This window comes from Bubalus kerabau, chromosome 17, assembly GCF_029407905.1.
Source record: "Bubalus kerabau isolate K-KA32 ecotype Philippines breed swamp buffalo chromosome 17, PCC_UOA_SB_1v2, whole genome shotgun sequence".
In the NCBI taxonomy this organism is placed as follows: domain Eukaryota; kingdom Metazoa; phylum Chordata; class Mammalia; order Artiodactyla; family Bovidae; genus Bubalus; species Bubalus kerabau.
In genome coordinates, this window is record NC_073640.1 from 59,094,848 (window position 1) to 59,122,800 (window position 27,953).

Below are 27,953 nucleotides of genomic sequence, written 5' to 3' on the forward strand. Positions count from 1 at the left end.
GCTAAGAGTCGGACACGACTGAGCGACTTCACTTTCACTTTTCACTTTCATGCATTGGAGAAGGAAATGGCAACCCACTCCAGTGTTCTTGCCTGGAGAATCCCAGGGACGGGGGAGCCTGGTGGGCTGTCGTCTATGGGGTCGCACAGAGTCGGACACGACTGAAGTGACTTAGCAGTAATGTTAGTTCATTTCTTCTATAGTTTCTAGATCATGTTGTGTGGTGCCCAGAGAGAGGGCAAAGGGAAAATCAAAATATTCTTGGGAATACATTATGTTGTTTTTGGGTCTTGGCACATGCTGTTCCCCGACCCTGAAACGCTTTTCCCTCCTCTCCTTGGCCAGGCCAGCCTTCTGTACTTCCTTTCTGCCTCAGCTTTACTGTCTGTGTCTCTGAAACTCCTTTTTTCTTCTCAGACTCTGGGTCTCTCCTTTGTGTTCCCCTAACATCCTGAGAGCTCCCCGCCATAGAGATTAGATCATGGCTTTTGTGTCTCTCTTCTCAATGCAAGATTATAAACTCCTCAAGCCCCGTCTGTCTCATCTCCCAGCAACTTAAAACATCTCTGAATATAGTCTATTCCCAAAGAAATGCAGAAGGACATCCTTATTGAACAAGATTATGTCCCAGTGTAGAAGAGAATAAAACAGAAACCAATTATCTTCCTCAGCCATTGTAAGATTTCTCCTTTTTTTTCCCCCAAGCTTCCTCCTTTTCTCTGTAGTTACCTCCATCAACAGTTCCGTGAACATCCTTCCTGTTCTTTCTCTATGCATTTACATACTTCTTCTATACACAGAAGATACTATATGTTTTTTAAAATTCATTCTTTTATTGAAGGATAATTGCTTTACAGAATTTTGTTGTTTTCTGTCAAAGATACTATATGTTATGTATTCTTTTGCAACCTCTTCTTTTTCTCCATAATATGTCCCTGACATTCTTTCCATGTTAGTATTTGCAAATATTCCTTATTCTTTGAAAATGCTGCATCTGATTCCTGAAGAAGGGGCTTTAGCCAGTCATTGCCAGCTAAAGCAGCCAGGAAAGACTTCTCCTTGCCAGATTTAATGAATGAATGAATTCTTTTCATGAGGCAGTGGGACAAAGATTCTGAACTTCAAGAGAGAGAATCAGACCAAATATTTCTCTCTAAAGTGTCTTTCATTTTCTACTTGAGATAACATGAAGTTTTAATCAGATATTAGCTGCTCTGAGTCCAGTACTCTGATGATATATTTTTTAAAAATAAAGTATTAGCTGTTAGAACACCGCTGCTTTTGAAGACAGCAAAGAACTTTGTGGTCACAACCTAGTGACTATTTATAGGGGATGAAGGATCCTGACGCCCCCTTTCATAATTTGGACAGTTGACAGCGATGACCCTCTATTCTTTTAAATATTCTGACACATTGAGAGGCATGGTTCCTCTGTGCTGTGTTAAAAATGGTACAAAGTCACTTGAAATGAATAATTTTTTCAAACAGCAAGATAAGAAAGTTTTATAGAATATTGTGCTTCTGTTTATTCCTCATATTTTGTATCAAGTATCTTCTGAGAGGAAAGGACTAAGGCCATGTGCTAACGTTCTTCAGGAATACCACTGATATTTTAGATATTGTTGTCAAGCTCATCATTTTCTAGATGGGGGAAGAATTATTGCATGGGGGGAAAAAAAGACCAAAAATCTCAGTTTACACAGGACAAATTTCCAGCATTCTCCAGAACTGAATGCATGAACCGTTTTATTTTGCCAGTCCCTTCTGGATGGACATTTCAGTTGTTTCTAATTTTTTATTATTCCAAAGTTATAAAAGTTTACATCCTGGATGTACACTTTGTGAGTCAAAGGGCATGTGTATTTTTGAGGTTCATTGCTTTCCTTGGAAAAATAGCTTCTTTCAGCTACACACCCACCATCTGGGTAAGACACTGCCCCCTTGAGGACATGCTTGATGATACCTGATATTTTCAATCTGAGAGTCTGTAGCTCTCCATTTAACCTTTACATGTTTTGCCGATCTGATGGGCAAAAAGGACCTCTCCTTGTTTTAATTTATGCATCCAAGACTCCTAGTTGGGTAAGTTGGGCACCTTTCATATCTAATGGCACACGTATTTTGTCACCTGTCTTTTCATATTCTCTGTCCCAGTTAATTTATTGTGTACACTGATCTCGTATTGATTATACAGTGGAAGTGAGAAATAGATTTAAGGGCCTAGATCTGATAGATAGAGTGCCTGATGAACTATGGAATGAGGTTCGTGACATTGTACAGGAGACAGGGATCAAGACCATCCCCATGGAAAAGAAATGCAAAAAAGCAAAATGGCTGTCTGAGGAGGCCTTACAAATAGCTGTGAAAAGAAGAGAAGTGAAAAGCAAAGGAGAAAAGGAAAGATGTAAGTATCTGAATGCAGAGTTCCAAAGAATAGCAAGAAGAGATAAGAAAGCCTTCCTCAGCAATCAATGCAAAGAAATAGAGGAAAACAACAGAATGGGAAAGACTAGTGATCTCTTCAAGAAAATTAGAGATTCCAAGGGAACATTTCATGCAAAGATGGGCTCGATAAAGGACAGAAATGGTATGGACCTAACAGAAGCAGTAAATATTAAGAAGAGGTGGCAAGAATACACAGAAGAACTGTACAAAAAAGATCTTCACGACCAAGATAATCACGATGGTGTGATCACTCATCTAGAGCCAGACATCCTGGAATGTGAAGTCAAGTGGGCCTTAGAAAGCATCACTACGAACAAAGCTAGTGGAGGTGATGGAATTCCAGTTGAGCTATTTCAAATCCTGAAAGATGATGCTGTGAAAGTGCTGCACTCAATATGCCAGCAAATTTGGAAAATTCAGCAGTGGCCACAGGACTGGAAAAGGTCAGTTTTCATTCCGATCCCAAAGAAAGGCAATGCCAAAGAATGCTCAAACTACCGCACAATTGCACTCATCTCACATGCTAGTAAAGTAATGCTCAAAATTCTCCAAGCCAGGCTTCAGCAATACGTGAACCGTGAACTTCCTGATGTTCAAGCTGGTTTTAGAAAAGGCAGAGGAACCAGAGATCAAATTGCTAACATCTGCTGGATCATGGAAAAAGCAAGGGAGTTCCAGAAAAACATCTATTTCTGCTTTATTGACTATGCCAAAGCCTTTGACTGTGTGGATCACAATAAACTGTGGAAAATTCTGAAAGAGATGGGAATACCAGACCACCTGACCTGCCTCTTGAGAAACCTGTATGCAGGTCAGGAAGCAGCAGTTAGAACTGGACATGGAACAACAGACTGGTTCCAAATAGGAAAAGGAGTTCATCAAGGCTGTATATTGTCACCCTGCTTATTTAACTTATATGCAGAGTACATCATGAGAAACACTGGGCTGGAAGAAGCACAAGCTGGAATCAAGATTGCCGGGAGAAATATCAATAATCTCAGATATGCAGATGACACCACCCTTATGGCAGAAAGTGAAGAGGAACTGAAGAGCCTCTTGATGAAAGTGAAAGTGGAGAGTGAAAAAGTTGGCTTAAAGCTCAACATTCAGAAAACGAAGATCATGGCATCTGGTCCCATCACTTCATGGGAAATAGATGGGGAAACAGTGGGAACAGTGTCAGACTTTATTTTTTTGGGCTCCAAAATCACTGCAGATGGTGACTGCAGCCATTAAATTAAAAGACGCTTACTCCTTGGAAGGAAAGTTATGACCAACCTAGATAGCATATTGAAAAGCAGAGACATTACTTTGCCAACAAAGGTTCATCTAGTCAAGGCTATGGTTTTTCCTGTGGTCATGTATGGATGTGAGAGTTGGACTGTGAAGACAGCTGAGCGCCAAAGAATTGATGCTTTTGAATTGTGGTGTTGGAGAAGACTCTTGAGAGTCCCTTGGACTACAAGGAGATCCAACCAGTCCATCCTAAAGGAGATCAGTCCTGGGTGTTCATTGGAAGGAATGATGCTAAAGCTGAAACTCCAGTACTTTGGCCACCTATGCGAAGAGTTGACTCATTGGAAAAGACTCTGATGCTGGGAGGGATTGGGGGCAGGAGGAGAAGGGGACGACAGAGGATAAGATGGCTGGATGGCATCACGTGAGTCTGAGTGAACTCCGGGAGTTGGTGATAGACAGGGAGGCCTGGCGTGCTGCGATTCATGGGGTCACAAAGAGTCGGACACAACTGAGCGACTGAACTGAACTGAACTGATCTCATGCATGTATATATTTTTTGGTAGGTGCTCTTCTTATTGGAGAAGGCAATGGCACCCCACTCCAGTACTCTTGCCTGGAAAAGCCCATGGACGGAGGAGCCTGGTAGGCTGCAGTCCATGGGGTTGCTAAGAGTCGGACACGACTGAATGACTTCACTTTCACTTTTCACTTTCATGCATTGGAGAAGGAAATGGCACCCCACTCCAGTGTTCTTGCCTGGAGAATCCCAGGGACGGGGGATCCTGGTGGGCTGCCATCTATGGGGTCAACAGAGTCGGACACGACTGAAGCGACTTTGCAGCAGCAGCAGCTCTTCTTATACTCTGGATCCCAGTCCTTGGTGGTTTTGTTCTAAATATCATCTCACAGTCTGAAACTTGTCTTTTCACTTTCATATGTTCTTTAAACATTTTTTATTCTTTAACTTTTCATTTTGAAAAACCCTTAGACTTATAAAAAATGTTGCAGAAACAGCACAAAGAATTCCCATACACCATTCATGCAGATCCCCCAAATGTTAACATCTTACATTATCAAAACCGGGAGATTTTATTTAAATTTCATCAGTTGTCCACAGATGTCCTTTTTCTGGGTCAGGAGCCAATCCAGGGTTCCATGTGGTCTTTGGTTGTCTCGTCTCCTTAATTGTCTCTAATCTGGGACAGGTTTACAGTCCATCTTTAACTTTTACAATCAGTCCAGACTAGTTATTTTGTAGAATTTGCCTCCATTGGAGTTTGTCTAGTACTCCCTCAGGATCAAATTTAGGCTACACATTTTTTGGCAGAAAATTTTGCCTATCTCTGTCCATCATATTTATGTTATCTCGTAGTATGCATAAGTTTTATATTTCAAAGTAGTTAGCTTTTCAGTATTTTCTTTTGCCATGATTTTGTGTCTTGTATATAGGACTCTTTTTCTTAATGACAGTTATCTTATTTCAAGTTCATGAAGAAATTCTTCTATATTTTCTTATTAAGATTTGATGTCTTACCTTTAACTTTAGGTTTTTAATTCCTTCAAAGTTGAAGTACACGATGATGCAAAATAGGGATATAATTTTCATTTTCCCCTTAGGGATTGCTAACATTATTCACTGTTTGACCTTCTTCTGTGAATTGTGTGTCCTTATCCTTTATCCATTTTCCTGTTAGGTTCATTGTCTTCTGCTTACTGGTTTGCTGGAAGGCTCCATATTTTGCCATTTATAGGTTGGGCAAATATACCTGCAGTTTTCCCAACTTGATGTTATAGGGACCTCCCTCCCAGCTTTTTGCTAAGGCCGTTTTTCATACAGCCATTATTTAATGGGTACCAGCGCCCTGCGAAGCCCTGCTTGGCAGTCTCACGGTGCCAAATTTTGAGTAAATAAACCCCAGGTGAACTGGAGTGGGGAATGTCCCAGTTCTGGCCCTGGAGAGGCCACATCCTCGCCTTCAGTCTGGTGTTGGGAAGACTCGGGGCTTTCTTTGCACCCTGTAACCCTTGAGTGACGTCTGCAGCGTCTCCCCATACCCAGGCTGACCCCGGGCCTGTATGACCTGGGCCGCACTGTCCTCTGCCTTGACTTCATGATCTTCACGCTGAGGCTGCTGCACATCTTCACAGTCAACAAACAGCTGGGGCCCAAGATCGTCATCGTGAGCAAGATGGTGAGGGGTGGGGTCGCGCCGGTGTGGGCGGGGCCTGAGGATGAAAGGGGCGGGGCCAATAAGCTGTCACGGATTCGCTGTAATTGAGCGTCTGGTGAGGAGGAGGGGCTTAGGGTACTGGGACGGGGCTAGAGTAGGGAAGGGCGGGGCCAGGCTTGGTCTCATCTTCCTCTTCTGCAGGTGAAGGATGTGTTCTTCTTCCTCTTCTTCCTCGGCGTGTGGCTGGTTGCCTACGGGGTGGCCACTGAGGGGCTCCTTAGGCCCCAGGACCGTAGCCTCCCGAATATCCTGCGCCGCGTCTTCTACCGGCCCTACCTGCAGATCTTTGGGCAGATCCCTCAGGGGGAGATGGACGGTAAGGAGGATGAGAGGACCTGACATCCAAGTGAGGCCCCCTCCACCTCCCCTATCTCTGGGTCTCTGACCCTTCCCTCTTCTTCTTTGCGTCTCTGTCCCCCTCTCTTTCTGGGATTCTGTCTCCCTCTCCCCGGGTCTTTGCTCTCCTCCACCCTCTGGATTTCTGTCTTCCTTAGGTCCCTGTCCCTCTGGCTCCATCGCTAACTGTCTCCCTTCACAGTGGCCCTCATGGAGCACGGCAACTGTTCACTGGGGCAGGGCTCATGGGGGCACCCCGAAGGGACCCTCTCTGGCAAATGCGTCTCGCTTTATGCCAACTGGCTGGTGGTGCTCCTCCTTGTTGTCTTCCTGCTGGTGGCCAACATCCTGCTGCTCAATCTGCTCATTGCGATGTTCAGGTGAGTCCCTACTTCCCTGGTGGCTCAGACTGTAAAGAGTCTGCCTGCAATGCGGGAGACCCGTCTTTGATCTCTGGGTTGGGAAGATTCCCAAGAGAAGAAAATGGCAATCCACTCCAGTATTCTTGCCTGGAAAATCCCATGGATGGAGAAACCTGGCAGGCTACAGTCCATGGGGTCCCAAACAGTTGGACACAACTGAGCGACTTCACTACTGCTCTCTGATGATCTGGCCTCAGGCATGACCCTTGACCCCAGAGTGACTCTTGATCCCAGCTTAACCCTTGACCCCAGCATAATTTTTGATCCCAGTCTAAGTAATTCTAGTTTTAGTCTCTGAACTCTGATTAAAATCTAATGCTGGCTTGTTCCCAAATCCAGCCAGAGTGTGCTCTTGACCTGGACTTTGGAATCTGATCCGCTCTCTGAGTCCAGGCTGAAGATTAAAATTTTTTAAATTATGGCTATATACATATAACATAAAAACTGCCACCTTCTCCATTTTAAAGTGTACAATGCAGTGACATTAATTACATTTATAACGTTATACAGCCACCACCACGATTTCCTGAACATTTTCATCACTCCAAACAGAGTGTGTAACCATTAAGCAAGGGATAACTTCTCATTTTCCCCTCCCCTCCAGTCTCTGGTAACCTCCACTTTACTTTCTGTCTCTATGACTCTGCCTCTTGGAGGTAAGTAGAGTCATACAGTATTTGTTCTTTTGTGTCTGGCATAATGTTTTCATGGACCACTACTCCATTCTTTTTTATGGCTGAACAATACTGATGTACTGATAAAAGGCCTTTAGTTGATCCATTCATCTAATGAGACTTGGGTTGTTCCATCTTTTGGCTATTGGGGATAATGCTGCAATAACATTGGTGTTTACATATCTGTTTGAGTCTCTGTTTTTATTTCTTTTGATTTTATTTCTAGAATAAAATGCTGGGTCATGTGTTAATTCTGTGTTTAGCTTTTCCACATCCTTACTAATAGGTGCTTTCCTTATTAAGAGGTTATAGACATCCTAGTGGGCATGAACTTGTTATTTCATTTTCGTTTTGATTTGCATTTTCCTATTGACTAGTATTATTGACTGGAGAATCCCATGGACAGAGGAGCCTGGCAGGCGACAGTCCATAGTGTTGCAAAGAGTCGGACACGACTGAAGCAACTTAGCATGCACACATCCCACTTATAATCCTTTTAATATGTGGTTGAATTAGTTTTCTAGTATTTTGTTGAGGATTTTTTCATGTATATTCATAAAGGCTATTGGTCTATAATCGTGATATTTTTATCTGACTTTAATTTCCCTGGTGGCTCAGATGGTAAAGCACCTGCCTACAATGTGGGGACCCAGGTTCGATCCCTGGGTCGGGAAGATCCCCTGGAGAAGGAAATGGCAACCCACTCCAGTATTCTTGCCTGGAAAATCCCGTGGACGGAGGAGCCTGGTAGGCTATAGTCCATGGGGTCGCAAAGAGTAGGACACGACTGAGTGAGTTCGCTTTCACTTTCACCTTGATTTCATCATGGTAGTGCTGGCCTCACAGAATGAGTTGGGAAGTGTTCTCTCCTCTTCAATGTTTTGGAAGAGTTTGAGAAAGACTGGTGTTAATTCTCTTTTAAAAGTTTGGTAAAAGTCACCAGTCAAGCCATCTGGTCCTGGGCTTATTTTGTTGGGACATTTCTGATTAGTGAGTCAATCTCTTTACTTGTTATAGGTCTTTTGAGATTGTCTATTTCTTCTTGAGTCAGTTGAGGTAATTTGTGTGTTTCTAGTAATTCTTCCATTTCATCTAGGTTGTCTAATTTGTTGGCATACAATTATAAATAGCATTCTCTTATAATGGTTTTTGGCTTCTCGGGTGGTGCCAGTGGTAAAGAATGTGCCTGCCAATGCAGGAGACCTAAGAGACACTGGTCCCATCTCTAGTTGGGAAAGATCCCCTGGAGAAGGAAATGGCAACCCACTCCAGTATCCTTGCCTGGAGAATCCCATGGACAGAGGAGCCTGGTAGGCTACACACAGGGTCGCAAAGAGCTGGACACAACTGAAGCGACTTAGCACATACATAATGGTTTTTAGTAGGATTCTATAATGTTGATAGTAATGTCCCCATTTTCATTTTTTATTTTAGTTACTTGTGTCCAGGCTGACTTGTGAACCTGACTCCAATCTCTACCTAATTCGTGTTAGCTTTCCCAACTTCATCTCTGACATCCGACTCTGGAGCCTCCTAACCCAGCTACCAAATGCCTCTGACTTTATTAATCCTGACATCTGCCTTCTGCCTTGGGTTTCAAACAGATATTGCCTGACAGGTAATCTTGATCCGCTTTTCCAAGGGGCGCCTCTACCTCTAGTTGACTCTTGATCTCTGGTCCCTACAGCCATACCTTCGGCAAAGTGCAGGGCAACAGCGACCTCTACTGGAAGGCGCAGCGCTACAGCCTCATCCGGGAATTTCACTCTCGGCCCGCACTGGCCCCGCCTCTTATTTTCATATCGCACGTGCGCTCCCTCATCCATCGATTTCGCAGGCGCCGGGCGCGCTTGCCACCATCCCCAGACTTCGAGCATTTTCGTGAGAGCCCGGCTTGATCCAAAAGAGAGAAACTCAGGGGGCGGAACCTGGAGAGAAACAAGAGCATGTATATGCAGGAGGAGGATGCTTAGGAGCACTAGTGGGCAGGGCTTAGTCTGTCAAGGGCCTGGGCGTGGGGTATTAGTGGAAGACCAAAAACGCTGAGGAGGTGCAGTCTGGGAGATCACTGAAGCTCGAGGTTTTGGGTGGGGAAGCTGGGTCTAGGAGCGGGCATGGCCCGAGGATGGGCAGTCCCTTTGACTCTGTTCTGGCCCCACTGTCCAGGGGTCTACCTCTCGAAGGAAGCGGAGCGGAGGCTGTTGACGTGGGAGTCAGTGCAAAAGGAGAATTTCTTGCTGGCGCGTGCTCGGGACAAACGGGAGAGCAACTCTGAACGTCTGAAGCGCACGTCGCAGAAGTGAGGGCGGGGCCTGGCTCTGGGCGGGGCTTCTGTCCTCCGGTATCGATCTCGTGATTTACTTCCTACAAAAGCCCAGGCTAGAGGGGAGGCCTACGGGGGCAGCGTCCTGGAACGCTAGGGAGGAAAGCAGAGCTGCGGGGGGCGGGTCTTTCAAGGTGGGTGGGGCTGGTAGGCTGCTGGCACCCACCTAAAACCCTGGATCCCCAGGGTAGACACAGCACTGAAGCAGCTGAGACAGATCCGCGAGTACGAGCAGCGTCTGAAAGGGCTGGAACTGGAGGTGAGGGCTCCGGGCCAGGCTGGAGGAGGACGGCTAGGGTGAGGGGCAGACTCCAGTCAGGTGCCCTGATGTCTTCCGCTGCTACCCAGGTCCAGCACTGTACCCGCGTCCTGGGCTGGGTAGCTGAGGCCCTGAGCCGTTCTGCATTGCTTCCCCCAGGGGGACCACCCCCCCCAATCCCACCTGGGCCCAAAGGTCAGTGTTTACCGTCTACTTGTGTGTATGTCTGGCGTCTGTCACCACCTACGTCTGTGTCCTTGCTTTCTGGGTCTCTTCCTATATCTCAGTGTTTCTCTCTTTCACTGGCCTTCCTTTGCCCCTGGTTCATTCTTGGTCTCCTTTGGGCTTTTTGTGCATCTTTCTTTTTTTCAGTCTCCTATTTTTTATGCCCTCCTCCCTATGCCCATCGCTTCTTTTCTCTCCTTTCTTCCCCCAGACTGAGCCCTGCTGGTGGACGTCAAGGAGTAGCTGCCAGAGGGAGCTTTGCTCCCAGAGTAAGGCCTAGCATGTCCTTGACTCCTGCACCTGGCGACTTTGTCTTTGAGTTGAACCGGATGCCCGTGGACTACCACTTGGATGCTGTCAGGGTCACTCAGGGAGTGTCATCCATGCAAACCACGGCAGGCCTGGCTCCTCCCAGAACCAGCCCTACTCTGGGAGGATGAGCCTCTGGAGCCCAGGCGTTCCCTCTCTGAGGACTGTATCACAGCCTGCTGGACTGGAGAAGGCTACCAGGTCCTTGTGGCACAGGGACCAGAGTCCAATCACAGCTCCCCACACTGGGGAAATAAAGCCATTTGAGAGGAGCAGGGTCTGAATGCTGGATTCTTTGGGGATTGGTGGGTGGCTGGATCCTTTGGGGATGGCAGCTGAAGCGGGGGTGTGTGTGGGGTCCTTGGTCCATTTGCTCCTACTGCATTTCAGGTCTCACTGGGGCTGTTTCTTCCTCTCAGCCCCACTACTCCTGTCTGACTCAGGCCCAGCACCTCTTGTCTGCACTGCTTGATGACTCTCACTTCAGTGGGACAAGAACCCCATCCATCTGTACCCCCCAACACCCATTCCTGCCTACCAGTGCAAAAAGAACTTGGAGATAAAACGCAAATTATTTCCTGGAGGAGGGGTGGGTGGGCACTGTGTACATCTGCTTTGGCAATAGGGGAACAGATGATGCAAATTTGAGTAGATAACTGCATATGTGTCTTTAAAAAGTCTAATTAGTGGAAAATTGCAGGCCACGCACGCCTGGAATTGAGGCAAATATGCATCATTATACATGCCATTTAACTAAACAACCCGTAACAAACTAAACTGGTAATGACAAGGCTGAACTGACAGCAATTATTAGTAAAATAGCAAGAAAGCCACCAACAACACACATCCAAAAATGAAAACCAAAACATCCTTTTTCCAAATTGGAGGAATTCCAACTGTCTGCCACTTTGGGTGCAGAGTAGCTTTGAAATATTGCCAAGTGTTTTGTGGCAGCCAGCTATCTCTGGAAGATAACCGAGTCAGTTCTCAGTAACCCAAGTAGTAATATCATCAGTAATGACGATGGTGGCAACAACAACAGCTGATAAGAGTGCTGTGTGCCTGGCATTGTGTTTAAGTGCTTCACGGGTGCTAATCAAGGAATTCTCATGAAAACCATATCAGGTAAGTGCTGATGTCTCCATTTTGCAGATTGGAAAACTGAGGCACAATAAAAATTATGTGACTCACACAAAGTCACAGAGCTAGAAAATGGTCCCCTAGAGAAGGGAATGGCAACCCACTCCAGTATTATTGCCTGGAGAAGGTGGGTTACAGTCCATAGGGCTGTAAAGAGCACTTGCTGTGATGTGCTTATGCGCTCGGTCTTGTCGGACTCTTTGCGACCCAGATCTCCTGCATTGCTGGGGGATTCTTTACTGTCTGAGCCACCGGGGAAGCCCAAGAATACTGAAAAGACTGAAGTGGGTAGCCTATCCCTTCTCCAGGAATAGAACCAGGGTCTCTTGCATTGCAGGCCAGTTCTTTCCCACCTGAGCTACCTGGGAAGCTCCTTGCAGGGCCCCAGGATGACAGAACTGAGTATCTAGAAAGGCAGATTTGAAGCAACTCAGCACACAGCACAAAGGGGGGGCGCTAGAGGGAGAAGTGAAAGGCAAAGGAGAAAAGGAAAGATACACCTATTTCAATGCAGAGTGCCAAAGAATAGCAAGGAGCGATAAGAAAGCCTTCCTAGGTGAATAATGCAAAGAAATAGAGGAAAACAATAGAATGGGAAAGGCTAGGGATCTCTTCAAGAAAACTGGAGATACCAAGGGAACATTTCATGCAAAGATGGGCACAATAAAGACAGAAATGGTATGGACCTAATGGAAGCAGAAGAGATTAAGAAGAGGGGGCAAGAATACACAGAACTGTGCAAAAAATATCTTAATGACCCAGATAACCATGATGGTGTGACCACTGGACTAGAGCCAGACATCTTGGAGTGCAAAGTCAAGTGGGCCTTAGGAAGCATCACTACGAACAAAGCTAGTGGAGGTGATAGAATTTCAGCTGAGCTATTTCAAATCCTAAAAGATGATGCTGTGAAAGTGCTGCACTCAATATGCCAGCAAATTTGGAAAACTCAGCAGTGGCCACAGGCTTGGAAAGATCAAAGAAAGGCAATGCCAAAGAATGTTCAAACTACCGCACAATTTCACTCATATCACATGCCAGCAAAGAAACGCTCAAAATTCTCTAAGCCAGGCTTCAGCAATATGTGAACCATGAACTTCCAGATGTTCAAGCTGGATTTAGAAAAGGCAGAGGAACCAGAAATTAAATTTCCAACATCCACTGGATCATCAAAAAAGCAAGAGAGTTCCAGAAAAACATCTACTTTTGCTTTATTGACTAAGCCAAAGCCTTTGACTGTGTGGATCACAATAAACTGTGGAAAATTCTTGAAGAGATGGGAATACCAGACAGCTGACCTGCCTCCTGAGAAACCTGTATGCAGGTCAAGAAGCAACAGTTAGAACCAGACATGGAACAACAGACTGGTTCCAAATCGGGAAAGGAGTATGTCAAGGCTGTATATTGTCACTCTGCTTATTTAACTGATATGCAGAGTACATCGTGAGAAATGCTGGGCTGGATGAAGCACAAGCTGGAATCAAGATTACCAGAAGAAATATCAATAACCTCAGATATGCAGTTGACACCAGAAACTGAAGAAGAACTAAAGAGCCTCTTGATGAAGGTGAAAAAGGAGCGTGAAAAAGCTGGCTTAAAACTCAACATTCAGAAAACTATGGCATCCAGTCCCATCACTTCACACAGCAAATAGATGGGGAAACAATGGAAACAGTGAGACTTTATTTTTTTTGGGCTCCAAAATCACTGCAGATGTTGACTACAGCCATGACATTAAAAGACACTTGCTCCTTGGAAGAAAAGCCATGACCAACCTAGACAGCATATCAAAAAGCAGAGACATTACTTTGCCAACAAAGGTCTGTATAGTCAAAGCTATGGTTTTTCCAGTGGTCATGTATGGATGTGAGAGTTGGACCATAAAGAAAACTGAATGCCAAAGAACTGATGCTTTTGAACTGTGGTGTTGGAGAAGACTCTTGAGAGTCCCTTAGACTGCAAGATCAAACCAGTCCATCCTAAAGGAAATCAGTCCTGAATATTCATTAGAAGGACTGATGCTGAAGCTGAAACTCCAACTCTTTGGCTGTCTGATGCGAAGAGCTGACTCTTTAGAAAAGACCCTGATGCTGGGAAAGAATGAAGGCAGGAGGAGAAGGGGACGACCGGGAACCAGATGGTTGGATGGCATCACTGACCCAATGGACATGAGTTTGAGCAAGCTCTGGGAAATGGTGAAGGACAGGGAAGCCTGGCGTGCTGCAGTCCATGGGTCGCAAAGGGTCAAACATGACTGAGTGACTGAACAACAGCAGAGGGAGAAGGCAACTGGAGGAGGAAGAGGGGATGGGCTGCTTCCTATTTGCTTCTGGTTCCTGAGGACAGCCTCATAGCATTGCTTTCTCCAGTTTTCGTCTCCCCTCCAGCACTCCCGTGACAAGTTCCGTGTATGCCCTCAGTCACACCCACTCCATCCAGGCAGCCCCCTTTTCTAGAGTGGGTTTCAGCTCCCAGAAGCACTTCTCCAAAAGTTTAGGTTCTACTAACTGTATTCTCTTCCCTTTGTCTCTCAATGGAGAGACATCTCCATGGGGGTGGTATCTGCTTCCTGTAGTTTACTATTTCTGTACTAACTCTGTGCTTCTATTTCTTTCCCAGTTTTCTGAGACGTTTAGTATACCCAGTTCAGTTTAGTCGCTCACTCGCGTCTGACTCCATGCCACCCCGTGGACTGCAGCACGCCAGGCTTCTGTGTCCATCACCAACTCCTGGAGTTTTCTCAAACTTGTGTCCATCAAGGTGGTGATGCCATCCAACCATCTCATCCTCTGTCATCTCCTTCTCCTCCCACCTTCAATCTTTCCCAGCATCAGGGTCTTTTCCAATGAGTCAGTTCTTCACATCAGGTGGCCAAAGTATTGGAGTTTCAGCTTCAGCATCGGTCCTTCCAATGAATATTCAGGACTGATTTCCTTTAGGATGGACTGGTTTGATCTTGCAGTCTAAGGGACTCTCAAGAGTCTTCTCCAACACCACCACAGTTCAAAAGCATCAGTTCTTTGGTGTTCAGTCTTCTTTACACATCCATACATGACCACTGGAAAAACCATAGCTTTGACTATACAGACCTTTGTTGGCAAAGTAATGTCTCTGCTTTTTGATATGCTGTCTAGGTTGGTCATGGCTTTTCTTCCAAGGAGCAAGCGTTTTTTCATGTCATGGCTGTAGTCACCATCTGCAGTGATTTTGGAGCCCAGAAAAATAAAGTCTCACTGTTTCCATTGTTTCCCCATCTATTTGCTGTGTGAAGTGATGGGACTGGATGCCATGATCTTAGTTTTCTGAATGTTGAGTTTTAAGCCAGCTTTTTCACGCTCCTTTTTCACCTTCATCAAGAGGCTCTTTAGTTCTTCTTTGCTTTCTGCCATAAGGGTGGTGTCATCTGCATATCTGAGGTTATTGATATTTCTCCCGGCAATCTTGATTCCAGCTTATGCTTCATCCAGCCCAGCATTTCTCACGATGTACTCTGCATATCAGTTAAATAAGCAGAGTGACAATATACAGCCTTGACATACTCCTTTCCCGATTTGGAACCAGTCTGTTGTTCCATGTCCGGTTCTAACTGTTGCTTCTTGACCTGCATACAGGTTTCTCAGGAGGCAGGTCAGCTGTCTGGTATTCCCATCTCTTCAAGAATTTTCCACAATTTGTTGTGATCCACACAAAGTCAAAGGCTTTGGCTTAGTCAATAAAGCAGAAATAGATGTTTTTCTGGATCTCTCTTGCTTTTTCGATGATCCAGCAGATCTTGGCAATTTGATTTCTGATTCCTCTGCCTCTTCTAAATCCAGATTGAACATCTGGAAGTTCACAGTTCACTTACTGTTGAAGCCTGGCTTGGAGAGTTTTGAGCATTAACTTCGCTAGCGTGTGAGATGAGTACAATTGTGTGGTAGTTTGAACATTCTTTGGCATTGCCTCTTTTGGGATTGGAATGAAAACTGATCTTTCCAGTCTTGCGACCACTGCTGAGTTTTCCAGATTTGCTGGCATATTGAGTGCAACACTTTAACAGCAGCATCTTTTAAGATTTGATATAGCTCAACTGGAATTCCATCACCTCCATTAACTTTGTTCGTAGTGATGCTTCCTAAGGCCCACTTGACTTCGCACTCCAAGATGTCTGGCTCTAGTCCAGTGATCACACCATCGTGGTTATCTGGGTCATTAAGATCTTTTTTGTACAGTTCTTCTATGTATTCTTGCCACCTCTTCTTAACCTCTTCTGCTTCTGTTAGGTCCATACCATTTCTGTCCTTTCTTGTGCCCATCTTTGCATGAAATGTTCCCTTGGTATCTCCAGTTTTCTTGAAGAGATCTCTAGTCTTTCCCATTTTATTGTTTTCTTCTATTTCTTTGCATTGATCACTAAGGAAGGCTTTCTTATCTCCCCTTGCTACTCTTTGGAATTCTGCATTCAAATGGGTATATCATTCCTTTTCTCCTTTGCCTTTCACTTCTCTTTTCTCAGCTATTTGAAAGGCCTCCTCAGACAACCATTTTGCCTTTTTGCATTTCTTTTTCTCGGGGATGGTCTTGATCCTTGTCTCCTGTACAAAGTCATGAACCTTCATCCATAGTTCTTCAGGCACTCTAGCAGATCTAATCCCTTGAATCTATTTGTCACTTCCACCATGTAATCACAAGGGATTTGATTTAGGTCATACCTGAATGGTCTAGTGGTTTTCCCTAGTTTCTTCAATTTAAGTCTGAATCTGGCAATAAGGAGTTCATGATCTGAGCCAGTCAGCTCCCGGTCTTGTTTTTGTTGACTGTATAGAGTTTCTCCGTCTTTGGCTGCAAAGAATATAATCAATCTGATTTCGGTATTGACCATCTGGTGATGTCCATGTGTAGAGTCTTCTCTTGTGTTGTTGGAAGAGGGTGTTTGCTATGACCAGCGCATTCTCTTGGCAAAACTGTTAGTCTTTGACTTGATTTTTGTATTCCAAGGCCAAATTTGCCTGTTACTCCTGGTAGCTCTCAACTTCCTACTTTTGCATATTCTGGAAGACCCCTATTTATTTCTGTTGAAATATTTGTATGACAGGAAAACTCCAGGTCTGGAAGGTAGAAATCTGAGCATGAGTCATCAGATGGAGAGATATAACCTCCACGTCATTTCCACACATAAATCAATTTTGGAAACCAAATGTCCTGGAATTGAAGAGGAGGCTAAGTGTTCTTGAGGAATTATAAAAGACTATAAATTTATATTTGAATCTTTCCTACTTGTATATTTTCCCACAAAGCACCCATTTTACTTCTCCATTGCACAGCCTTGGTGTGGTGGGTATCCTGACCCCTTTGTATGACCACTGGTGACCACAAAGCACTTGTCTTGGTGCTGTTTTTGGAAGCCACAGAGTTTACCTGGACCATTATGAAGGTGAAAGATATCCCTCTTAGTGATGGTAGGTCACCAGCAAGGCCAGTAAGTGACTGGGTGTCCATCAAGCAAGATTGAGCAGCATAGCCATGATCTGCTAGTCTAGGGTCCTCTGGAGGGGCTGCTGAGTGCATGGGCCTGCTGCATCATCCACTAGCCTGTGATGCAAGAGAACCATATCCCTGAGATATCTGCTCTGGGGACTTCCCTGGTGGTCCAGTGGTTAAGACTCTGAGCGCCCAGTGCAGGGGGCTTGGGTTCAACCCCTGGTTGGAGAACTAGGTCCCACGTGCCTCAACTAAAGATCCCGCATGTCACAACAAAGACTGAAGATTCTGCCTGCTGCAATGAGACCATGCTCGGCCTAAATAAATAAATATGTGCTCAGTCGTGTGTGACTCTTTGCAACGCTGTGAACTGCAAATGACCTGCCCAAGGACCCGCCAGGCTCCTCTGTCCATGGGATTTTCCAGGCAAGAAAACTGGAATTTCCTATTCCAGGGGATCTTCCTGACCCAGGGATCGAACCCTGGGTTCAATTTCTCATGTCTCCTGAATTGGTGCATGAATTCTTTACCACTAGCACCACCTGGGAAACCCAAATAAATAATAAAAACAAACAAAAAAATTATATCTGCTCCAGTCTCAGATACGGGGAAGGGAGAGTGGCCATCCGTAGAATATGCAAGACACTAAAATCCTAAACAAGCAGGTCATTTGAATAAGAGGTTTATTTTATACAGAAAAGAAAACTCCAGATAAGAGACTGCAGGTCATCAGAGAAAAGGAGGGGCAGGGTGCAGTGAGGACTCATGAAGGCATGTGCTTGGTGACTGAAGGCTGAGGACCTGCTATGTTAAAGGGACAAGTTGGGCTAGAGAAGACATCTGTGAAGGCTGTGCAGAGCTGCAGCCAAAAACTGGAATGGATTTGGTAGCTGCTGTTGGAGAAGGCAATGGCAACCCATTCCCAGTACTCTTGCCTGGAAAATCCCATGGACAGAGGAGCCTGGTAGGCTGCAGTCCATGGGGGTCTCGAAAAGTTGGACACGACTGAGCGACTTCACTTTCACTTTTTACTTTCATGCATTGGAGAAGGAAATGGCAACCCACTCCAGTGTTCTTGCCTGGAGAATCCCAGGGATGGGAGAGCCTGGTGGGCTGGCGTCTATTGGGTCGCACAGAGTCAGACACGACTGAAGCGACTTAGCAGCAGCAGTGGAGCAAAGACTTAAGACAAACCAAGGGGCTGATATGCAAACCTAGACTGAACTAGAGAAAAACTGAGTATCAGAGATGTTTTTCTCTTTTGAGTGAATACCTAAGATAGGGGGGTCTGGATCGTATAATAAGTGGAATCTTAGTTCCTGACCAGGGATTGAACCTGGACCCCAGCAGTGAAAGCTCCGAGTTTTAACCACTGGGCTGCCAGGAAATTCCCCCTGTATAACTGTATCTGAAGTGACTCAACTCTTTTCCTAAGTGGTTGTACCTTTACTTTAGCCACCTCATGCGAAGAGTTGACTCATTGGAAAAGACTCTGATGCTGGGAGGGATTGGGGGCAGGAGGAGAAGGGGACAGAGGATGAGATGGCTGGATGGCATCACTGACTCGATGGACGTGAGTCTGAGTGAACTCCGGGAGTTGGTGATGGACAGGGAGGCCTGGCGTGCTGCGATTCATGGGGTCACAAAGAGTCGGACACCACTGAGCGACTGATCTGATCTGATCTGAGCTGTACCTTTTGCATTTCCACCAACAATATATGAGAGAATTTCAGTTTCTCTGCATTCTCACTAGTACTTGCTGTTATCAGTATTTTTTTAATTAGCCATTCTGATAGGTTTGTAATGGTGTCTCATGTGGCTTTAATTTGCCTTTCCCAAATGATTAATGACATTGAGCATCTTCACAGGTGCTTATTGCCATCTGTATAGCTTTTTTGGTGAAGTGCCAGTTCAAATCTTTCACCCATTTAAAAAATAAGCTGTTTTCTTATCAATAAATTATAAAATTTAATGTATTATAGATACACCTATATCAGATATGTACTTTGCAAATGTTTTCCCTCAAAAGCTTACTTTTTCATTTTCTTAATAGTGTCTTTTGGAGAGCAGAATTGTTAAATTAACAAATTTTATCAGCATTTTCTTTTACAGTTGATGCCTTTTTGTCCTGAGAGAACTTTGACTAACCCAAGTCACAAAGATTTTCTCTTTGAATTTTATAGTTTTAGGCTCTACATTTAGGTTTGCAATCTCTTTTGGTTTTGTTTTTTGGCTGTGCAGTGTCGCTTGTGGGATCTCAGTTCCTGGACTCGTGCCCTTGTTAGTGAAAGCACAGAGTACTAACCATTGGAACACCAGAGAAGTCCCTGCAATCTCTTTTGAGTTCATTTTTATACATAGGTTAAATACGTAGGTTTTATACATACATATAGTCAAAATTGTGTATTTTTGCACAATTATTTGTAACTTAATTGTTCAGCATCATTGGTTAAAAAGACTTCTTTTCGCTATTATCCTGGCACCTTTGTTGAAGATCAGTTGGCAGTAGATGATGTATATAGGTCTATTTCTTTTTTCTTTTTTTGACCACACCACGAGGCATGTGGGATCCTAGTCCCCACCCCTCCCCCCTTGCCACCAATCTTTTAACCCATGCCCCCTGCAGTGGAAGTGTGGAGTCTTAACCACTGGACCACCACAGAAGTCCCTGTGTGGGTCTATTTCTGAGCTCTCTATTCTGTTCAGTACATCTATGTCAATCTTTTCACCAATACCATACTGTTTCAATTACTGTAGCTTTATACTACAATAAATCTTGAAATTGGGTAGAGTGAGTCCTCCGACTTTGCTTTGCCTTTCCAAAATTGTTTTAGTTATCCTAATTCCTTTGATTTTTTTTTTAAATATAAACTTTGAAATCTGGTTGTCAATTTCTCTAAACAACCTGTTGGGATTTTGTTTGGATTTGTGTTGAATCAACAGGTCAATTCAAAGTGATTGACATCTTAATTGTATTGTATCTTCTTATCAATGAATATTGCATATATCTTGGTTAGGTCTTTGGTTCTGTCATGAATGTCTGTGGTTTTCAGCATACAAATCTTGCACATATTTTGTTAGATGTATTCCTACACAAAATTATGTTGTATTTGATATTATTTTTTTTAGAATTTCTAATTGCTTATTGCTAGTATACAGAACTACTGCTATTTTTTGTATATTGACCTTGTATTCTATGACCTTGCTGAACTCACTTTACTAGTTCTAGTATTATTTTTTCAGATTGTTTAGGATTTTCTATGTCGTGTTGCCTGTAAGTAGAGGCAATTTTATTTTATTCTTTCCAATTTGCATTTTTTGTGTGTGTGGTAAAATACATATAATGTAAGATTTACCATTGTAACCCTTTTTAAGTGTATAAATCAGTGGCATTTAGACCATTGACAACATTGTGCAATCATTACCACTGTTGAGTTCCATGTTTTCATCACCCTACGCAGTAACCTTGCATCCAGTAAGAACTCACTTATTCTCCTCTGTCTCCAGCCCCTTGGCAACCAGCAATCTGCGCTTATCTCTATGGATTTGCCTATTCTGTATATTTCATATAAATGGAACATGTGGTCTTCTGTGCCTGACTTCTTTCACTAACCACACTGGTTCATCGATGCTGTAGTATAACTTCATCCTTTCCACAGCTGAATAATATCCATAGTATGGATCAGTTCAGTCGCTCAGTCGTGTCCGACTCTTTGCAACCCCATGAATTGCAACACACCAGGCCTCTCTGTCCATCACCAACTCCCGGAGTTCACTCAGACTCACGTCCATCGAGTCAGTGATGCTATCCAGCCATCTCATCCTCTGTCGTCCCCTTTTCCTCCTGCCCCCAATCTCTCCCAGCATCAGAGTCTTTTCCAATGAGTCAACTCTTCCCATGAGGTGGCCAAAGTAATGGAGTTTCAGCTTTAGCATCATTCCTTCCAAAGAAATCCCAGGGCTGATCTAACTTCAAAAAATCCATCAATCCACTGATGAACATTTGGGTTGTATTTTTTAGATATTGGGACTAATGCTGCTATGAATGTTCAGGTACAACTTTTTGTTTGAACACTTGTTTTCAGTGTTTTGGGGGGGGCATATAACTAGGAGTGGAACTGCTGGCAATTCTACATTAAAGTTTTTGAAAGCCTGCCAAATTGATTTTCACAGTGGCTGCTCCATTTCACATTCCCACCGGCAGTGTTTGAGGTTCCAAATTCTTCAAATCCACACCAACACTACTTATTTTCTTTCTTTCTTTTTATTTTTTCGGTTTTGGTCTCCTGGTGGGTGGGCTTCCCAGGTGGTGCTAGTGGTAAAGAACCCCCCCTGCCAATGTACGTCAGACATAAGAGACACTGGTTTGATCCCTGGATTGGGAAGATCCCCTGGAGGAGGGCATGGCAACCCACTCAAGTATTCTTGCCTGGAGAATCTCGTAGAAGTACCTGAAAAGCCATTAAGCCAGCCCATTAAAACTGTGATTTCCCTTTCCTATTCAGGGCTTCTACACTGTTTCTGTAGCCTGCCATGAAGAGGACATGCTACAGTCCTGGATGGGAGAATCCCCTGACACTTACGTGGCGATCAGGCTACACTGTGGGGTTGCACGGAGTCGGATACGACTGAAGCGACTTCATACATCCTGTATGACATGTCATGGTGAGTTTGATTTGTATTTCCATAATGACTAATGACACTGAATTTCTTTTTATGTGCTTTTTAGCCATTTGTAGATCTTTGGAAGAAACGGTTTTTTTGGTAATGACCTCCACTGCTTCTATAGCACTCCCCACCACCCAATCACAGTTAACTAAGGATGGATGGGTCTTGAAGGAAGACAAAAACAGACCCTACTGTCCAAATCATCATCTTAAGGACTATCTAGGCTTACATAGCGGAGAAGGCAATGGCACCCCACTCCAGTACTCTTGCCTGGAAAATCCCATGGACGGAGGAGCCTGGTAGGCTGCAGTCCATGGGGTCGCTAGGAATCAAACATGATTGAGCGACTTCACTTTCACTTTTCACTTTCATGCATTGGAGAAGGAAATGGCAACCCACTCCAGTGTTCTTGCCTGGAGAATCCCATGGACAGAGGAGCCTGGTGGGCTGCCGTCTATGGGGTCGCACAGAGTCGGACTCGACTGAAGTGACTTAGCAGCAGCAGGCTTAAATAGACATGTCATAGCTTAGAAAAGACAAACTGTTGGTCCTGCACCCCCTGACTTTAAAGGATGTTCAACAAGGATCAGTCTTTGTGGAGTTTGCAGACAGTACATCCTCCAGGTGGAAATTTCACTAAAGTTGATGCTGTAGTCCCTGACTCATGCATGTTCCTCGAGGAGGAAAGAGCACTTGAATTCGACTGATACGGGTCACTGTGAGGGAAGGGAAGCGGAAGTGACCTTGCAGAGTAGGGGCCTTTGAGCCAATTCAGTGTGCTGCTATGTCTTCCTTTACTGAATATATAATTGGCACTAATGTTTTGGAGTCCCAGGTGGCTCAGCGGTAAAGAACATGCCTGCCAATGCAGGAGACACAAGAGACGCAGGTTCGATCCCTGGGTCGGGAAGATCCCCTGGAGTAGGAAATGGCAACCCACTCCAATATTTTTGCCTGGAAAATCCCATGGACAGAGGAGCCTGGAGGGCTTCAGTCCATGGGGTCTCGAGAAGTCCGATACGACTGGGCGAGTGAGCGACTGATGTTTTACGTGTTCATCCTGTGATCACCCCATAAGTGTCAGGGTATTCTCCCATCCAGGGACTGTAGCATGTGTCGTCCTCTTTATGGCAGGATACAGAAACCACATGGAAGCCCAGAGTAAGAAAGGAAAATCAGTTTTAACTGCTTAATGGCTATGGAGGCACTCAGAAGCCATTTCCCAGTACAAGAGCGCCACCTTCCGGACGAACCTGCTACATACACCCCTTTTCAAGAAAAGTGAAAAAGAAGTCGCTCACTCGTGTCCGACTCTTGGAGACCCCAAGGACTGGGGCCCACCAGGCTCCTCCACCCATGGAATTTTCCAGGCAAGACTACTGGACTGAGTTTCCATTTCCTTCTCCAGGAGATCTTCCTGACCCAGGGATCGAACCCGGGTCTTTCGCATTGCGGACAGACGCTTTAGTCTGAACCACCACAGAAAGTGAAGTCACTCAGTCGTATCCGACTCTTTGCGACCCCATGGACTGTAGCCTACCGGGCTCCTCTGTCCATGGGATTTTCCAGGCAATAGTACTGGAGTGGATTGCCATTTCCTTCTCCAGGGGATCTTCCCGACCCAGGGATCGAGTCCAGGTCTCCCGCATTGTAGACAAACGCTTTACCGCCTGAGCAACCGCTATTAATTGCTGTTTCGCCAAAGAATGTTCAAACTACTGCACAATTGCATTCATATCACACTCTAGCAAAATGATGCTCAAAATTCTCCAACCCAGGCTTCAAGAGTACTTGAACCATGAACTTCCAGATGTTCAAGCTGGATTTAGAAAAGGCAGAGGAACCAGAAATCAAATTGCCAACGTCTGCTGGAACATAGAAAAACAAAAGAGTTCCAGAAAAACATCTACTTTTGCTTTATTGACTAAGCCAAAACCTTTGACTGTGTGGACCACAACAAACTGTGGAAAATTCTTAAAGAGGTGGGAATACCAGACCACCTGACCTGCCTCCTGAGAAACCTGTATGCAGGTCAAGAAGCAACAATTAGAACTGGCCATGGAACAGACTGGTTCCAAATCGAGAAAGGAATACGTCAAGGCTGTATATTGTCACCCTGCTTATTTAATGTATATGCAGAGTACATCATAAGAAATGCTGGGCTGGATGAAGCACAAGCTGGAATCAAGATTGCCGGGAGAAATATCAATAACCTCAGATATGCAGATGACACCACCCTTATGGCAGAAAGTGAAGAAGAACTAAAGAGCCTCTTGATGAAAGTGAAAGAGGAGTGTGAAAAAGCTGGCTTAAAACTCAACATTCAGAAAACCAAGATCATGGGATCTGGTTCCATCACTTCATGGCAAATAGATGGGGAAACATTGGAAACAGTGAGAGACTTTATTGGGGGGGGCTCCAAAATCACTGCAGATGGTGACTACAGCCATGAAATTAAAAGACACTTGCTCCTTGGAAGAAAAGCCATGACCAACCTAGACAGCATATTAAAAAGCAGAGACATTCCTTTGCCAATATAGGTCTGTATAGTCAAAGCTATGGTTTTTCCAGTAGTCATGTATGGAGGTGATAGGTGGACTACAAAGAAAGCTGAGCACTGAAGAATTGATGCTTTTGAACTGTAGTGTTGGAGAAGACTTTTGAGAGTCCCTTGGACTGCAAGGAGGTCCAACCAGTCAATCCTAAAGGAAATCAGTCCTGAATATTCATTGGAAGGACTGATGCTGAAGCTGAAACTCCAATACTTAGGCCACCTGATGTGAAGAACCGACTCATTGGAAAGACCCTGATGCTGGGAAAGATTGAAGGTGGAAGGAGAAGGGGACGACAGAGGATGAGATGGTTGGATGGCGTCACCACCTTGATGGACATGAGTTTGAGCAAGCTGCGGGAGGTGATGATGGACAGGGAAGCCTGGCGTGCTGCAGTCCATGGGTCGCAAAGAATCAGACACGACTGAGCGACTGAACTGAACTGAAGCTCCATTGAAAAAGACTGCCTGACCCATGGAGACCTTATGACTGTCTGACTTGATGCCTCCATTTTGGGGTAGCTCAACTATTAAGGTAAATGGTTAAATGTAAATGGCATGTTCAAAGACACAGCTAGGCTGATCCTCAGGTCATCTGAGTTTTGCAATTGAAAAGTAGGGGCTTCCTATTTGGAGAAAACTTAACCCGCACCCCCCCACCCCGCCAAACACACACGCACTGCCTGAAGCAAAGCTGCTGGTTTCGTGAGGCCTTCGATTTACACAGGTTCTCGAAAGTGACAAGGCCTGGATCACTGCTTTTTGGGCTGAGTGAAAAGCTAGTGGTTGGTGGTCCGGTGGTTAAGAATCTGCCTGCCAATGCAGGGGACATGGGTTCCATCCTTGGTCTGGAAAGTTCCTACATGCCACGGGCAATGAAACCTGTGCACCGTGAGTAGAGCCCACACCCTAGAGCCTGTGCTCCATGACAAGAGAAGCCATCATGGTGAAAAGCCTGCGCACCTCCAGGAAGCGTAGCCCCTGCTCGCCACAACTAGAGCAAGCCTGCCTGCAGCAGCGAAGACCGGAGGGAGCCAAAAAGTTTTTAAATTTATAAGAACTGGAGGAGGGTTCACAGCAGTCATCCAATTCCAGAGCCAAATTTGGAAGACACTGCAGTCAAGGGTAAGGTGGGACTTCCTATTCTCCCTCCTGTCCACATGCATCTTGTGTTAATGGTTGTTGGACCCATCTCCTAAGTAATCAACTCAAAGAGATTCCTGACTTTACCTTCTCCCTCTCCTCCTGGTCCACACGGCTTAGTCGGGCAGGTTGGGCACTGAATGTGGTCCTCCCAGTGAGGCTGCATCTCTTCTTGGCTGCCTCCTGATAATTAATCTCCTGAGAGTTAAGGGGTGGGGGAGTTATATATACCGTTTTGAGAATTTAGGATTCTGCCCGCTGACCATTCTTGGGTCACCTTTCTTTCTGCTGGACGGCCTGGTGGTCATACCCTCCAGGTGGCTGCCTGGCACAAAGTAGGCCAACTAGAGGGTTCAAAGTGATTCCTGGTTTAGTCACCAGCGTTCTTTTGTAGGCATCATATGGCCCTAGATCAGTGGTTGGCACACTACACGTGTTGTGTGTGGGATAAATCTGGCTTGTGAGCTAAGAGTGGCTTTTACATTTTTTAAGAGTTGTAAAAATCAAATAAAGAGAATACAGTCGGCCCCCTTTGCATCCACATGTTCCACCATCCATGGGTTCAACCACACGTGATCGAAAATATGTGAAAAAATTTTTAGAACGCAAAACTTCCCACACTGGGTATTGTTTACATAGCATTTATGTTATATTAGGTATTAAGCAATCTAGAGACGATTTAAAACATACGGGAGGATGTGTGTAGGTTATATGCAAATACTACATCATATTATATAAGGGGCTTGAGCATCTGAAGAGTTTGGTATCTGGGGAGTGGGGAGGAGGGTCCTGCAAGCAATCCTGAGGGTCAGTATTATATGCCATGGAGACCATGTTCTGAAAAATCAAAATTATCATCTGGCCCTTTATAGGAAAAGCTTGCAGAACTGTCTTAGCAGAAACTACTTGCTGAAGTTCCTCATGTGGCTTCCCCAAGCCCATGTCATGGTCATTCAGATCACAGTTAACAAAACTGATCCCTCCACATACACACTGCAGGACCGTCCTAGCCAGGACACCTCTTCCTCCACAGCCACTGCAGAGGGGCCTGAGGCCCCTACCCCACATTTCCCAAGATCACCAATCTCCCCCCACGCAGAGGCCACCTCGCACGTCCTCAATTCCCTCCCAAGCTTGTGGGAGCCCCTCAGACCAGGGAAATGTAGGTTGCATGCCGGTATCCTAGACGCAAGGGTCAAGAAGCACTTAACCAGCTGGTGGAGAAATGAAAAATGAAAGGATCCCAGACTGGGAGCCAGACCACCTTGCTTCTCTCTCCACCTGGGTCGCTGATTGGTTGATTTGACCACAGGGCTGTCTTTTCTTTTCTCCGAGCCTCCTGCAATATCCACTTCCTGAAAGGAGAGGTGGGAGAGGGAGACTGGCCACAGGCCTGTCTGTCAGTGCCTTGGTCAAGTATTAACAGGGGCAGGGGGCTTCTCATAGCATCTGGAAAGGTGCCCTCCATGCCAGGACTTCTCGCTCACCCCAGCCTCACATAAAAGCACCTTCTGATCACTGCTGTGCATGTAGGACTCATCACCTACACTGGCCTCTCTCTTACCCCACCGGATGCTTGGCAATACTGATTCATGGTGGCCCTTCCTGACTCTGAGAGGGAAGGAGAGACACAGAGGGGAAGGTGAGGGTGGAAGGGGGACCAGACCCACTCCACTCACCTCCCGCTTCCGGAGCTGGGTCATCCTAGACCGAGGGTCCATGGAGAGTAAGGGAGGAGGCAGGAGGCCACAAGGGGAGTCTCAGGGCAGGAAGGGCCTGGGGACCTCTGCCTCTTTCAGGGCTCTCCAAACGGGGTTGGAGAAGCCATTACATTGGGAATGCAGGAAGAAAAATTTAGAATTTCTACTTACATCTACTTTTTTTTAAACCAGTGAGCAAAACAAATGAAACTTAACTGACATCAGGTATATAGAATAACGGGAGTTCACAGGTAAAGTTTCTACCTAGGTTGGGAATGTTTTTTCAGGAAGTGGGTGCTGATAAAGGAGTGTCATAAAAGATGTTTAGACATGTTTGAGGTAAATAAAGGTGCACGTGAAGAGTTGAGAAGTGATTGGGAACCAGAGTTGGGGATGATGGAAGCTGGCATTGATTCTCAAGGTCATGACCTTTGGGGGTAGGCAGTGGGAGAGAAGGGTTTTTGCCCAGGAAGTCGCTAAGGGGTGTGGCTTCCAGAAAGGGCCTAGGTCCTCCAGCCCTGCCCCCCAGCTGCCTTAACTCCATGTGACATTCAGAGAGGCTGTGCTGGGCTTAGATTCTCAGTCACGTCCCACTCTTTGCGACCCCATGGACTGTAGCCCGTCAGGCTCCAATGCCCATGTGGATTCTCCAGGCCAGAATACTGGAGTGGGTTGCCGTGCCCTTCTCCAGGGGATCTTCCCAACCCAGGGATCGAACCCAGGTCTCCCGCAACCCAGGTCTCCTGCATTGCAGGTGGATTCTTTACCATCTGAGCCACCAGAGAAGCCCATTCAGGAGGCAGGGCGGTGTTATCTAGCTCCCACAGA

At 45.4% G+C, this 27,953-nt stretch overlaps 1 protein-coding gene across 1 annotated transcript in view; it reads left to right on the forward strand.

Annotated features, from left to right (window-relative positions):
* TRPM4 (transient receptor potential cation channel subfamily M member 4) overlaps window positions 1–11,013 on the forward strand; it is a 43,184-nt gene extending 32,171 nt beyond the window's left edge. Inside the window, exons 18-25 of the mRNA XM_055552795.1 lie at window positions 5,744–5,876; window positions 6,057–6,231; window positions 6,454–6,631; window positions 9,035–9,228; window positions 9,514–9,646; window positions 9,857–9,929; window positions 10,019–10,124; window positions 10,366–11,013. Of these exons, the coding sequence (XP_055408770.1) occupies window positions 5,744–5,876; window positions 6,057–6,231; window positions 6,454–6,631; window positions 9,035–9,228; window positions 9,514–9,646; window positions 9,857–9,929; window positions 10,019–10,124; window positions 10,366–10,370 (997 nt within the window). The 3' untranslated portion in view covers window positions 10,371–11,013. The remainder of the gene's footprint in view (window positions 1–5,743; window positions 5,877–6,056; window positions 6,232–6,453; window positions 6,632–9,034; window positions 9,229–9,513; window positions 9,647–9,856; window positions 9,930–10,018; window positions 10,125–10,365) is intronic.
* Window positions 11,014–27,953: the final 16,940 nt, after the last annotated feature.